The following is a 15093-nucleotide window of genomic DNA, read 5'->3' as shown; positions in this document are numbered from 1 at the left end:
AGAAACATCTCCGCCAAGACGGCAACAATGCACACAAGCCCTCTGTGGCGTTGGGGCGGGATAGCGGCCCTAAGAGAGCCCCGCCTAGGATCTCGCCCCTCCAGCCTTACCTCCACGTTGACGGTCTCATAGTTGTCGCTCACGGGTGTCCAGGGCCACGAGCTTTCCGTAAAACCAGCGTGGTCCTCAGAGTTCCACTGCATGGGGGCCTTGGAGCCGATGGTCTCCTAGGGCACGGAATACCCCCGGGGGTCAGGGCTCCGGACGGCAAGCGGGAAGCAGAGCAACACTTGCGCTGTTGGGACTAGGTTATTGAGAGGGCCAAGAACGGCAGCCGGACTGAGCTAGTCACCTCCCCAATACTTGTACTGATTAATGTGTTTGACAAGTAGATTTACAACCGCTCTCTCTCTCCCTCTCCGTTCATAAGCACTGAACCAGCCCTGTCATTTTTGCCCTGAACGTGGTTGGGTGGGGATAAGACAAGGAGGGAGGTGGTTCAAAAATAATCCCAGGATGGATATTTTTGCTTCCAATTCCTAAGACTCCTGTCTAAGAGTTCAAGCCATAAGGAGAAGTTCCCAACGCCGGTGTCCCCTGGGCAGAGCTGCTGGCAGACCCCTGGGTGAGCAAGACCTAGGCAACATGACAGGTCTGCTTCCTAGCAATAGAGTCATCTGCCAACACCGCCATTCCGGGCCATTGTCACCAGTGGGATGGAGCTGTGGGGCCTCCCTCTCTGGCCTGGAAAGGGTGAGCGGATGGCAGCAGTTAGCCACAGCAGGCTTGTGAGCCACTCACCGGATTGTACGTGTCCTTCAGAGAGCCCACCGGCGCATTACGCATGCCGATTTCTTCCCCATAGTAAGTGATGGGGGTCCCGGGAAGCGTCAACATGAGCATGTTTAAGACGTTGGTGTAGTTCTCCCCCCAGCGAGAGGACACCCGGGTGAAGTCAGGGCCTCCGGTCTGCAACGAACGAGAACAGTCATTAGGCCGTGACTCAAAGGGCATGTTGGGAGCCCAACCCAGAAGACACACTGCGGGGTACGTCCTCTCACTCTCACCATCCAGTTGGGCCATTTCCCTTTGGGCATGTTGTCCATCCAGGCAAGTACAGTGTCCAACACATTTCTCCCAGAAGAATTTGAAAAGGGGGAGAGGAAAGGGTTGATGGGGAAGTCCGCTTCCTGGATGAAGGGTTGACCGTAGTACATCATGGTGCTATCAATTGTCTCCCCATTGGCTTCAACACCCATGAACCTGTGCAGTATCCCCGGGGAAAGACAAAACGGTCAGCATGAGCAGAGCCCTAATCCCGAGACCCGTGGCGGTCATCTCCCCCATCGAGAGTCGACGTCAACTTCGGCAGCCAGAGTCCAGCCATCGGCCGAGGAGGGAAAGGTTGGAAAGTGTGGTCAGGGACAGCAAATCCCACGTCCTGTATGACCCCCAGCCACTGCCTGAGCCCTTGTAGGGGACTAGCTGGGCTCCCTACACTGCATGGCATATAGTAAGTGCTTAACAAATAACACACCCACACACCACAGCTTGGTTTGAGCAGCCCCAGGGAGAGAGGGAATTAGGCTCCACTTTCAATGTCACATTCAGGCACAGATTGGAGAATATAGGCTGCAGCTGTGGGCTCAGGAAACACTGGCTTCCTCCCGTGAGGCGGGATCTTGTGATCCCCCACACCCACAAGGGTTACCTGTATTGCCCAGGCTCCCTGCTGAACTGGTTCATCGTTTCACGGAAGGCCCGGATAAGGTCGTGCATCCCCTCTTGGTTGGCGGTGTAGTCATGATACAAGTCTGCGTAGTTAGTGACGGTGGCCTATTAGGGAGGGATACCAGGGCACCGATTTTCTCTCACACTCCCAACTCCCTTGCTGCCTCAGAGTGACCCGACAGGCGGCCCAGGCCCATCGTCTCCCCCAGCGGCTCAATTCTCAGCACCAGAGGTAGTTGTCTGAACGTTGGTGGGCATCAGGGGGACGATGGGGCCGGGGAAGCCGGGCCATAGAGGTGGCTGAGGAGGAGTTGGGAGCTGAGAAGAGGGTGCCAGAAATGCCCACTGGTTCCCATCCCCCCTTCAGGGCAGGAATGAAGGGTACTCTCTGTCCCTTGTTGTTGACTGGATCCAGAGCACATTGGCTTCTGTCCCTACGCCAGGAGCCCGTGGAACGCTGCTTCATGCCCCCAGTCTTTGGGGGCCAGGAGCCAGCACTCACCACCTTCTTGGACATCCCTTCCCTCCTCTGGCAACCAGTCCTGCCCTCCACCCACCCCCGGGGCCGCCTACCACGGGTGGGCCAGGCCACAGGCGCAATTCCATCTGCAGGTACCAGGCTGGGGAGCCCTGGGCCAGCACAGCACCGTGCCAACTAAGGCTTGGGCAGCCGAGGCCACCACTCCCTGGCCAAAGGCCCAGTGTGAGGTTGGCCCGATCCCCCATTGCCCCACCCTCCACGCCCCTTCTCCACGGCAGTGGCAGCCAATGGGCAGGCAGGCGCTTACCGAGGGCTGGCTCCCATCGACTTGAGGCTCGTTTCTCAGGTGGGTCGCTTCCAGCAGGAACCTGGCAGCGTCAAAATGGAATCCGTCAACTCCTTTTCCGAGCCAAAAGCGAATGATCTCCTAAACCCGGGAAGAAAGGCAGAGGTGAATGAGTGCACCCCAGGCAACACATCCCCATCTGTCACTGGAGATGGGATAAAGATTCCAGTCACCCACCACCTCCATCCCCGCTTAGATCTCAGATGTGGGGCCGTGTAGGAGGGGCCACTTCCCGATGGCCTCAGGCCACACTTCTGGATCCGAGGGGACAACCCTCCTTCCCTTCCCCTCCCATCCCGGGCTGGTGCCATTGGCTGGTATCCTACTGCGAGTTTGGTCAAAATCAGGGTGCCAGCCAGAAGGGCGAAACAGCTGTTTCTGTCCATCCCACGGCCCTCTGTGGCCCAACTGGGCCTTCTGCCCCGTCAATAGCAGCAGGATTTGAGTACACCGGATTTAACCACACTGAACACACCCTCGGTTCCGACTCAGCCGCACAGCCCCTTCACTGTCCTCTGTACACTTTTGCATTGTGCCGCACCCCTTGCTTGCTCGTTGCGGGCAGGGAATGTGCCTGTTAAGTTGCCGAATCATCCCATCCCAAGAGCTCAGTACAGTGCTCTGCAGCCAGTAAGCGCTCAATAAAAATGACTGACTGACTCAAAGGCGAGGATCACATCGGCCCCGTCCCCACATGGGTTCACTGTACCCTCTGAGGTGTGTAGCACATGAGATTGATATGTCCAGGTGCAGAGCATGGTGCTTGGGGAGAAACGGAGCCAAAAGCCCGGTCCCTTCCCTTGGAGGCCAAAACAGGGAGGTAAGCAGACCCAAATGACCAAGCGTAGACCTGACGAAAGAGCAGAAGCAGCCCGACCAAGGACAACGAAAGTCGAGATTGAAATCAACGAGGCGGCAGACCTGAGAGGTGAGGCATAACCAGAGAGGTGGGGTTATTCTTTTAGACTGTGAGGCCACTCTTTTAGACTGTGAGCCCACTGTTGGGTAGGGACTGTCTCTATATGTTGCCAACTTGTACTTCCCAAGCGCTTAGTACAGTGCTGTGCACACAGTAAGCGCTCAATACAATTGATTGATTCAGGGAAGACTTCCTGGAGGAGGGGGATTGTTTACAGGAAGCCACTGAAGGAGGGTGGGCGTTCCAGAGAGCCTGAGGTGAAGGAGTTGGAAAGTTTGCTTAGAAGGAAAAGCAGCATATACGCCTAGTGGAAAAAGCAGGGGCCTGAGAGTCAGAGAACCTGGGTTCTAATCCTGGCTCCGCCACTTGTCTGCTGTGTGACCTTGGGCAAATCATTTGACTTCTCTGTGCCTCAGTTACCTCATCTGTAAAATGGGGGTTAAGCGTGGGAGCCCATAGCGGGGCAGGGACCGTGTCCAACCTGATTACCTTTTATAATGATGGCATTTATTAAGCACTTACTATGTGTAAAGCACTGTTCTAAGTGCTGGGGAGGTCACAAGGTGATCAGGTTGTCCCTCATGGGGCTCACAGCCTTAATCCCCATTTTACAGATGAGGTAACTGAGGCCCAGAGAAGTGAAGTGACTTGCCCAAAGTCACACGGCTGACAATTGGCAGAGCCGGGATTTGAACCCATGAGCTCTGACTCCAAAGCCCGGGCTCTTTCCACTGAGCCACGCTGCTTCTCTACCCCGGCACTTAAGTACAGTACCTGGCACACAGTAAGCACTTAACAAATACCATAAAACAGAAAAGAGCGTGACGGGGGCTGAGGTGGGAGAAGAAGCGGCCAGTTGGTGGACAGCCTGAAAGCCAGTGGCCAGATGGCTGTCAGAGGAAGGGGGCGTGGCCAGGGACTGGAGGTCACGGGTTCATCAGTAATCTATTTATTTATTAAAACCAATGTCTGTCTCCCCCTCTAGACTGTGACACTGTCAGCAGGGCATAGTGGCTACAGCCCGGGCATGGGAGTCAGGTCATGGATTCTAATCCTGGCTCTGCCACTTGTGTGCTGTGTGGCCTTGGACAAGTCACTTCACTTCTCCAGGCTTCCAGTTACCTCATCTGTACAATGGGGATTAAGACTGTGAGCCAGGGTTGTGTCCAACCCAATTGGCTTGTATCCATCCCAGCACTTAGTACAGTGCCTGGCACAGTAAGCACTTAACAAATACCATAGTTATTAAGCAAAGCAGCTTGGCACAGTGGAAAGAGCCCAGGCCTGGGAGTAAGACGGTCATGAGATCTAATCCCAGCTCCTCCACTTCTCTGCTGTGTGACCTTGGGCAAATCACTTCACTTCTCTGGGACTCAGTTCCCTCCTCTGTGTGATGGGGATGAGACTGTGAGTCCCATGTGGGCCAGGGACTGTGTCCAACCCAATTTGCTCATATCCACCCCAGTGCTTAGAACAGTGCTTGGCACATGGTAAGCGCTAAACAAATACCGTAATTATTATTATTATTGTGGGTGGGATACTCTGCTGTCTTGTACTCTCCCAAGCACTCAGTACAGTGTTCTGCACACAGTAAGCGCTCACTGAACGCGATGGATCAGTTGACTGATCGATTGGAGAGGCAGGGCCCCTCCCTTAGCCTACTCCCCAGGGGGTCACAGGGAAGGCAGGGCCCCTGGGCCCAATCCAGGCCAAGTGCCCAGGACTTAATGGAGATAAAGTCCTAGCTTAAGTGCAGAGGCGTCCACTCCTTTCTCTCAAGTAGTCATTCCCTGCCCAGCGGCCGGCCGGGGGCCTGGGTTAATCATTCCCTGTCCCTCCATGGAGTTGCCAAACCCCACGCCTCCGCTGGACAGCGGACTCCCTCCCTCCAGCCCAAGTGTTAATCTTGGGTCAGTGATTCCGTTTAATACGGAGACGGCTCCCCGGCTTCCCCGCACCCAGGAAGGCTGCGGCTCCCTGCTCCCTGCCCCCGAGCCGAGGGGTGGGCGCAGCCAGGACCGGGGCCATGGACTGCGCGGGAACCGTGGCCAGGCCAGGGACCAGCCGGGGCCTCCGCTTGGGCATTTTCCAGGACAAGAGATTAGTGATCTTTGCTGAGATTACCCTCTGGGAGGTGGAGGGTTGACCGTGGGAAGGCCAAGGCCGTTTCCGTGGTCTGGACTTTCACACCGGTCAGTCCAAAGTTTAATCTCGTCAAAGCATTTGCTGGATAAGCGTTTCCACCGGACTTAATCCCCCCGGGCACCCCGGCTCCGTGAGAAAGGGCAGTTTGGGGGCTCAGAAGGCTGGCGGGTATCGGCCCAGGTTTGGATGGCATGTGCCCTCACTCCTCTCTGGAGTCGCACTGTCGTCAGCCCCTCCTCGCCAAGACCCGGAGCCGTCCCAGGGCTGGTGCCAGCGGTCAGTCAATCAATCAATCCATTTTATGTATTGAGTGCTTACTGTGTGCAGAGCACCGTACTAAGCGCTTGGGAGAGTACAATACAGCAGAGTTGATAGACGTGTTCCCTGCCCAAAATGAGGTCAAAATCTGGAGGGGGAGACAGGCATTAATTTAAATAAATAAATAAATTATGGATGAACCTGACCTCCAGGACCTGGCCCCACCCTCTTCCTCTGACAGAGCCACGCGGCCACTGGCTTTCAGGCTCTCAACTGCTCCTTGGCCGCCCACCCCCATATCTGCCTGGCCTCCTCGCCCCCTCACTGTGTTCCATATATGACAGGAGTCTGAAGTGAAATGGCAGGCCGGGGGGGTGGGGGTCAGGACATCAAAATCCCGGGGAGAGTGAGCCAAGGGGGCGTTTTGTTTTGTTCTCTGTCTCCCCCTTCTAGACTGTGAGCCCACCGTTGGGTAGGGACCATCTCTATATGTTGCCAACTTGTAATAATAATAATAATTGGCATTTGTTAAGCGCTTACTATGTGCAAAGCACTGTTCTAAGCGCTGGGGAGGATACAGGGTGATCAGGTTGTCCCATGTAGGGCTCACAGTCTTAATCCCCATTATACAGGTGAGGTAACTGAAGCCCAGAGAAGTTAAGTGACTTGCCCAAGATCACACAGCAGACATGTGGCGGAGTCGGGATTCAAACCCATGACCTCTGACTCCAAAGCCCGTGCTCTTTCGACTGAGCCACGCTCGCTTAGTACGGTGCTCTGCACACAGTAAGCACTCAATAAATACGATTGAATGAATGAATGAATGAATCGAGGCCCCGACTTAGGTACATATGTAATTTAGCACTTACGTACATATCTGTAATTCATTTATATTAGTGTCTGTCTCTCCCTCTGGACTGTAAGTTCATTGTGGGGAGGGAATGTGGCTATTGTTCTACTGTACTCTCCCAAGCACTTAGTAAGGTGCTCTGCACAAAGTAAGCGCTCAATAAAGATGATTGACTGAGTGGCTGACCTCGACCTTTCTCCCCAAGCCACACATGTATGGGGGAGGGATGAGGGGTAAGGAGGTATGGCGAGAGGTCAGCCCAGGCTGAGCTCTTCCGCTGATAAAGGGGGGACTTTGTCTCTCCTAAATGACCGTAATGAGCAATAGAATCATTTCTGGGCCCCCCTCCCATAGCCAAGGACCCGGGGCCACCCCAACATCAGTGTCCTTCCTGCTGGGGAGTCGGTACAAGGTGTGGTGCCAAGCGCCAGCCCCACGGGCAATAATAATAATTAACAATTATGGTATTTGTTAAGTGCTTACTATGTGCCAGGCACTGTACCAGGAGCCGGGGTGGATACAAGCAACTTGGGTAGGATGCAGTCCCTGTCCTGCATAGGGCTCGCAGTCTTAATCTCTATTTTACAGATGAGGTAACTGAGGCACAGAGAAGTAAAGTCGCTTGCCCGAGGCCACACAGCAGACAACCACATGTCTGCTGTGTGACCTTGGGCAAGTTACTTAACTTCTCTGAGCCTCAGTTACCTCATCTGTAAAATGGGGATTAAGACTGTGAGCCCCACATGGGACAAACTGATCACTTTGTATCCCCCCCAGCGATTAGAACAGTGCTTTGCACATAGTAAGCGCTTAACAAATGCCAAAAAAAAAAATGGAGGAGGCAGGATTAGAACCCCTGACCTTCTGACTCCCAAGCCAGTGCTCTATCCACTATGCCAGGTGGCTTCCAGCTCCCTCCCTTCTGGGACCTCAGGTCTGCACTGTGTCTCACCACCAGGACACACCACAGGCTTGTGTCCTAAACAGCAAGGGCCCTGCTCCTAAAAATAATAACAGTGACAATAATAACTATGGTACTTGTTAATAACGATGGCATTTATTCAGTGCTTACTCTGTGTCGAGCACTGTTCCAAGTGCTGCTTAAGCGTTTACTATGTGCCAAGCACTTTTCTAAGCACTGGGGTAGATACAGGCTCATCAGGTTGGACACAGTCTCTGTCTCCCATGGGTCTCACCGTCTCAATCTCCGCTTTACAGATGAGGAAACTAAGGCTCAGAGAAGTTAAGCGACTTGCCCAAAATCACACAGCAGGCAAATGGCAGATTGGGGATATGAACCCAGGTCCTTCTGACTCCCAGATCGATCTGTGCTCTAGCTTCCCAAGCTCACCTGCCTCAGAGACTCCCCAGCACATAGTAAGCGATTAAAAAATACCACTATTATTCGTAGTAGGCACCCAATATACTGCCTTGCCCACGGTAAAGAAGCAGCATAGCATAGTGGAATGAATACGGGCCTAGGCGTCAGAAGGACCTGGGTTCGAATATCGGCTCTGCCACTTGTTTGCTCTGTGACCTTGGGCAAGTCACTTCACTTTTCTGTGCCTCAGTCACCTCATCTGTCAAATGGGGGTTAAACCCTACTCTCTCCTCCTAAGACTGCGAGCTCCACGTTGGACAGGGACTGTGTCCAACCTGATTATCTTATATCTGTCCCAGTGCTTAGAATGGTTCTTGACACATAATAATAATAATAATTATTATTATTATTATTATGGTATTTGTTAAGCACTTATGATGTGTCCAGGTTGGACAGGGACTGTGTCCAACCTGATTATCTTATATCTGTCCCAGTGCTTAGAATGGTTCTTGACACATTATAATAATAATAATTATTATTATTATGGTATTTGTTAAGCACTTACAATGTGTCAAGCACTGTTCTAAGCACTGGGATAGATACAAGATAATCAGGTTGGGTTCAGTCCCTGTCCCACGTGGGTCTCACAGTCTCAATCCCCATTCTACAGATGAGGTAACTGAGGTCCAGGGAAGTTAAGTGACTTACCCAAAGTCACACAGCAGACAAGCGGTGGAGCCAGAATTAGAACCCATGACCTTCCGACTCTCAGGCCGGAGTTTTACCCATTACGCCATGCTGCTTCTCACATAGTGAGCACTTAACAAATACCATAATTATTCGGCACCTAGGAGCGGGTCCTGCATTGATAAGATTGATTGATTGATTGGTTGGCTGACCAGCAGGCCCCCCAGGACAGCGCTGTGGGCTGGCGTTCAATCCACGCTGCTGGCTGCTGCTGGGAGGTGGCGGTTGTAGATGTCGACTGCTGCAGCCCCCACCCAACTCTATAATAATAATAATAATGATGGCATTTGTTAAGCACTTACTATGTGCAAATCACTGTTCTAAGCGCTGGGGGGGATACAAGGTGATCAGGTTGTCCCACATGGGGCTCACAGTCTTAATCCCCATTTTACAGATGAGGGAACTGAGACCCAGAGAAGTTAAGTGACTTGCCCAAGGTCACACAGCAGACGTGGGGGAGCCGGGATCAGAACCCACGACCTCTGACTCCCAAGCCCGTGCCCTTTCCACCGAGCCACGCTGCTTCTCCAGCCCCCTCACCTTGATCTCCTCCTGGACGGCGGGGTGGCGGACGTTCAGGTCGGGCTGCTCCTTGCGGAATTGGTGGAAGTAGCACTGGTCGCGCTCCCTGTCCAGCTCCCAGCTGGAATTCCCGAACACGCTCAGCTGGCCCGGGAAGGAAGCAAATCATCAGGAACATGCTACCATGGTCGCAGGGATGTCCAGGGGTCTCCAGAGGCCGCCAAGTTTTGCCAAGTTTTGCCAAGAATTGCTAGGGGCCTCCAGGGCTCGCAAGGGGTCTCCAGGGGTCACCAGAAGTCGCCAAGAATTGCTAGAGAGTTGCCACGGGTTCTCCAGTGTTCCCCAAGGGTCACCAAGCTTTGCCAGGGGTAAGTAGGGGTCACCAGGGGTCTCCAGGAATTGCTAAGGGTTACCTAGAAGCAGCATGGCTCAGTGGAAAGAGCCTGGGCTTTGGAGTCAGAGGTCATGGGTTCAAATCCCAGCTTCGCCACTTGTCAGCTGTGTGATTTTGGCAAGTCACTTCACTTCACTTGGGCAAGTACCCCGCTCTAGACTCTAGACAGTTGGGTAGGGACTGTCTCTATATGTTGCCAACTTGTACTTCCCAAGCGCTTAGTACAGTGCTCTGCACACAGTAAGTGCTCAATAAATACGAATGAATGAATGAATGAACTTCTCTGGGCCTCAGTGACCTCATCTATAAAATGGGGATTATTCATTCATTCAATCGTATTTATTGAGCGCTTACTGTGTGCAGAGCACTGGACTAAGCGCTTGGGAAGTACAAGATGGCAACATATAGAGACGGTCCCTACCCAACAGCAGGCTCACAGTTGAAGGGGGAGACATACAACAAAACAAAACATATTAACAAAATAAAATAGAGTAATAAATACATACAGACATATATACATATATACAGGTGCTGTGGGGAGGGGAAGGAGGTAAGGGATGGGGGGGAGGGGGAGATGAAGGAGGGGGCTCAGTGTGGGAAGGCCTCCTGGAGGAGGTGAGCTCTCAGTAGGGCTTTGAAGGGAGGAAGAGAGTTAGCTTGGCGGATGTGCGGAGGGAGGGCATTCCAGGCCAGGGGGAGGACGGGGGCCGGGGGTCGACGGCGGGACAGGCGAGAACGAGGCCTAACGGTGAGGAGATTAGCGGCGGAGGAGCGGAGGGTACGGGGTGGGTCTGTCAAGCCACTGGGAGCCCGTTGTTGGGTAGGGACTGTCTCTATATGTTGCCAACTTGTACTTCCCAAGCGCTTAGTCCAGTGCTCTGCACACAGTAAGCGCTCAATAAATACGACTGAATGAATGAATGAATTTCTCTGGGCCTCAGTGACCTCATCTGTAAAATGGGGATTAAGACTGAGCCCCCGTGGGACAACCTGATCACCGTGTAACCTCCCCAGCGCTTAGAACAGTGCTTTGCACATAGTAAGCGCTTAATAAATATTATTATTATTATTGTTATTATTATTATTATTATTATTACCAGGGCTGGCCAAGAAACTCAAGGGGCCACCAGAGGTCGCCAGGGGATGCTCGCCAAGGGCCACCGGGGGTCGTTAGGGGTGGCCGGTTGGCCGGTAGCCCCCCCCCCCGCCTGCCCTTCCGTCCCACCGTCCGGTGGCCGTCGCAGGGCCCGGGCCACCGGGGAGGGAAAGGCCGAGCCTGGGATTTGGGGAGCAGCAATTCCCGGTTGGCCCTGCCCACCCCCTTCCTGCGGCTGTGGGTAGGGACTGTCTCTATCTGTTGCCGAATTGTATTTTCCAAGCGCTTAGTACAGTGCTCGGCACACAGTAAGTGCTCAATAAATACAATTGAATGAATGAATGAATGAACTCCAACCTTACCCCCGTCTTGCCCTGCATCTGCCCCCTAATAATAATAATGATGGCATTATTACTCTGTGCAAAGTACTGTTCTAAGCGCTGGGGAGGTTACAAGGTGATCAGGTTCATTCATTCAATCGTATTTATTGAGCGCTTACTGTGTGCAGAGCACTGGACTAAGCGCTTGGGAAGTACAAGTTGGCAACATGCAGAAACGGTCCCTACCCAACAGTGGGCTCACAGTCTGGAAGGGGGAGACAGACAACAAGACAAAACATATTAACAAAATAAAATTAATAGAATAAATATGTACAAATAAAATAAAGAGTCATGAATACGTACAAACACATATACATATATACAGGTGGTGCGGGGAGAGGAAGGAGGTAAGGTGGGGGCGATGGGGAGGGGGAGAAGGGGGAGGTTGTCCCACGGGGGGCTCACAGTCTTAATTCCCATTTTCCAGATGAGGTAACTGAGGCCTAGAGAAGTGAAGTGACTTGCCCAAAGTCACACAGCTGATAATTGGCAGCGCTGGGATTTGAACCCATGACCTCTGACTCCAAAGCCCGAGCTCTTTTCCACTGAGCCACGCTGCTTCTCGTTCCCTACCCTACGCTCCCCAGCCCAGCTCAAGCCCAGAGACCCATCACTTGACGCCCTCCCTGCTGGGCCCCCGGCCGAGGAAGGGGTGCGGAGACCCTCAATTCCGACTGGGGGTGGAATGGGCGCAGGGGCAAAATAGAGGTGGGGGATGAGGTGGGGTGGAGGGCGGCATAGGGGGTACCCTTGACCTGGTCGGGCTGGTTCTGAGTCCCACCCCAAGCTCAGTGGCCAGGTTTGTGCCCGCCGAGCACCGGAGAAAAGCTGGGGACCTCACCCAGTTGTTGGGCGGGTCGGTGGTGCCGTCGTCCAACAGGGTGCAATTGTGCCAAATGTAGTAGTCCGCGTACTTCCCCGTCCGGTTCCGGCTGAGCTGGAACCAGGGGTGCCGGTCACTCGTGTGGTTCGGGATGAAGTCCATAATGACCTTCAAACCTTTCCGGGCAAAAGTGGGAACATGGCACCAAGAGCATTCCTTCACCCAAGAAGGCTCATACTTCTCCCAATCCCACAACCTCCCCAACTTTTAAAACCCACCTCCTTGGTCAGACCCGGGGAATGCACTGTCAATCACAAGGCCTGGGCGATGGACGCACTCCTTTTCTTGATTCCCACCCTGTTTTGGGGGTGGGAGTGGGGGTGGTGGTATTTGTTATACGCTTACCATAGTAAGCCAGCTTTTGTTCTTTTTTAAATGGTATTTGTTAAACCCTTACTATAAGCCTTCCTCCTTCCTCTCCCCCTCGTCCCCCTCTCCATCCCCCCATTTTACCTCCTTCCCTTCCCCGCAGCACCTCTACATATGTATATATGTTTGTGCATATTTATTACTCTATTTATTTATTTATTTATTTTACCTGTACATATCTATTCTATTTATTTTATTTGTTAGTATGTTTGGTTTTGTTCTCTGTCTCCCCCTTTTCGACTGTGAGCCCACTGTTGAGTAGGGACTGTCTCTATATGTTGCCAACTTGTACTTCCCAAGCGCTTAGTACAGTGTTCTGCACACGGTAAGTGCTCAATAAATACGATTGATTGATTGATTGATTGAAGCCAGGCACTGTACTATGCACTGAGGTAAATGTAAGCTAATCAGTTTGGACACAGTCCCTGCCTCACACAGGGCTCCCAGCTTCACCCCCATTTTACAGATGAGGGAACTGAGGTCCAGAGAAGTGGTTTGCCCAAGGTCACACAGCAGAAAAGTGATGGAGCTAGGATTAGAACCGAGTTACCTCATCTGTAAATTGGGGATTGAAACTGTGAGCCCCATGTGGGACAGAGACTGTGTCCAACCCAATTTGCTTGTATCCACCCCAGCACTTAGTACGGTGCCTGGTACATAGTAAGCGCTTAACAGATACCATAATTATCATTATTATTCCATCCTGTTCTGATCCTATGTCCCCCCCCATCCCCACCCCCACTGTACAAATACAATCTCCGTCTGACTGCCACCGCCGCCCCCCTCGAAGGAAGGGACCGCTTTTACTACATCGTCTCATTCCCAAGCATTCAGTACAGCGCTCTGCACCCACTGGACACACAGCAGGCACACAATACAGTACCCTGCACCCAGCAGACACATAGCAGGCACCTCGTACTGTGCCCTTCCCAATAGGCACACAGGAAATGCCCAGTACAGTGCTCTGCACCCAACAAGAGCCCAATACCGATGATTTAAAGAACAAATAAATTTCCAGCGCTTAGAACAGTGCTTTGCACGTAGCAAGCACTTTAAATGCCATCATTATTATTATTATTATTAAATAAATTGATCAAAAGCGGGGAGAGAGGAATGCAGATGCTTTTCACACCCTCACTCCCTGCCTGGTATGAAACTTGCCTTTGTCGTGAATAGCTGCCACCAGGCTCTCAAAGTCCTTCATCGTCCCAAAGACGGGGTCCACTTCCCGGAAATCCTCGACGCCGTATCGGAAATCTCTCAGCGATGACTTGTAGAAAGAATTGAGCCAGACGGTCCTCACGTTCAGACTCGCAATGTGGTCGAGCTTGTCCTGAATGCCTGCACACCGACCATCCCCGCGATTGTCCCCAAATGCCTCTGAAGACCTATTCTCCTTAAGGGCCGCCTTTCATCCTCACAACGCCCCGGGAGGCCTCCCCGTGTTACCAAGGAGGAAACTGGGGTCCACAGGCTTACCCGAGGTCACACTGCAGGGCAGAGCTGGGACTCGAACCTACGACTCAAGCGTTTAGTACAGTGCTCTGCACACAGTAAGTGCTCAATAAATACAATAATGATAATAATAATAATAATAATAATAATAATGGTGGTATTTGTTAAGCGCTTATTATGTGCCAAGCACTGTTCTAAGCGCTGGGGGGATACAAGGTGATCAAGGTTGTCCCACTTGGGGCTCACAGTCTTCATTCCCATTTTACAGATGAGGGAACTGAGGCCCAGAGAAGTGAAGTGACTTGCCCAAGGTCACGGGACAAAAATCACAGTGTGGCTGGGGGATGTACACAACTGTGTCCGACTGCTCCTTTGAACTGCCCCCCTACCCCAAATCCCTAGACTCCCTCCCTTCCCCCTCCCCCCTCCACAGACCCAATTCCACGCACCCAAGGGAATCAGGAGGGGAGAGCAGGGATGGAGAAATGCCCACAGGCACCCACCTCTGAAATCCCCATTCCCGTCCTTGTCGCTGTCTCGGAAGGAGCGGGGGTAGACCTGGTACATGGGGCCGGCCTGCCACCAGTCCAGACACTTGGGGGAAAGGGCGATGATGGCCACGGTGGCCGCCACCAGCACGAGCACAGCCACCACGATCAGCCAGAAGAGCACGTTGCGGGGGACGCGGTAGCAAGCCTGGCTCGAATACTGCAGCAAGACCTCCTTGGGCATCCCCGCGTATGGCCTCATCCCCTTCCAGGCTGGGACCGGTGCCGGGGCTGGGGCCCACAGCTCCCCCAGCTCCGTCCCAGCCTCGTTCGAGACGAATCCGTTGTTGGTCTCACCCCACGGCCCCGGGCTCAGCTTGACGGAGCCCCTTGGGACGTCCGGCCCCTCCGTTGCTTCGCGCGGGCTGACTGGGCTACCTGTGCGAGGCAGAGAAGACATTCTCCCAGCTCCCTGACCAGAGCTTGCTGGAGCCCCAAGGGCAGAAGCTGGAGGGCACAGACCGGAGAGCACTGGAGCGCAGAAGGCGGGAGTATAGGATCCAGAGAGCACCGTAACCTGAAACACGGGAGTCAGAGAGCCCTGGAGACAAGTCGGCGAACACTGGAGCTCGGGGTACAGGAGTCCAGGAGTGCGGGAACCAGAGAGCACTGGAGCCAGGAGTGCAGGAGCTCAGGAGTGTTGGAGCC

General features: G+C 53.2%; 1 protein-coding gene across 1 annotated transcript in view; it reads right to left on the bottom strand.

Moving 5' to 3' along the window:
* SLC3A1 (solute carrier family 3 member 1) overlaps nt 1–15093 on the bottom strand; it is a 16066-nt gene extending 973 nt beyond the window's left edge. The window contains exons 1-9 of the mRNA XM_038751473.1: nt 14401–15093; nt 13604–13783; nt 12032–12189; nt 9339–9464; nt 2520–2639; nt 1712–1836; nt 1068–1263; nt 802–969; nt 111–227 (exon numbers count right to left, since the gene is read on the bottom strand). Of these exons, the coding sequence (XP_038607401.1) occupies nt 111–227; nt 802–969; nt 1068–1263; nt 1712–1836; nt 2520–2639; nt 9339–9464; nt 12032–12189; nt 13604–13783; nt 14401–14845 (1635 nt within the window). The 5' untranslated portion in view covers nt 14846–15093. The remainder of the gene's footprint in view (nt 1–110; nt 228–801; nt 970–1067; nt 1264–1711; nt 1837–2519; nt 2640–9338; nt 9465–12031; nt 12190–13603; nt 13784–14400) is intronic.

Source organism: Tachyglossus aculeatus, chromosome 9 (assembly GCF_015852505.1).
Source record: "Tachyglossus aculeatus isolate mTacAcu1 chromosome 9, mTacAcu1.pri, whole genome shotgun sequence".
Taxonomy (NCBI): domain Eukaryota; kingdom Metazoa; phylum Chordata; class Mammalia; order Monotremata; family Tachyglossidae; genus Tachyglossus; species Tachyglossus aculeatus.
Note: the sequence above shows the minus strand (reverse complement) of the source record. Positions and strands in the feature narration are given on the sequence as shown.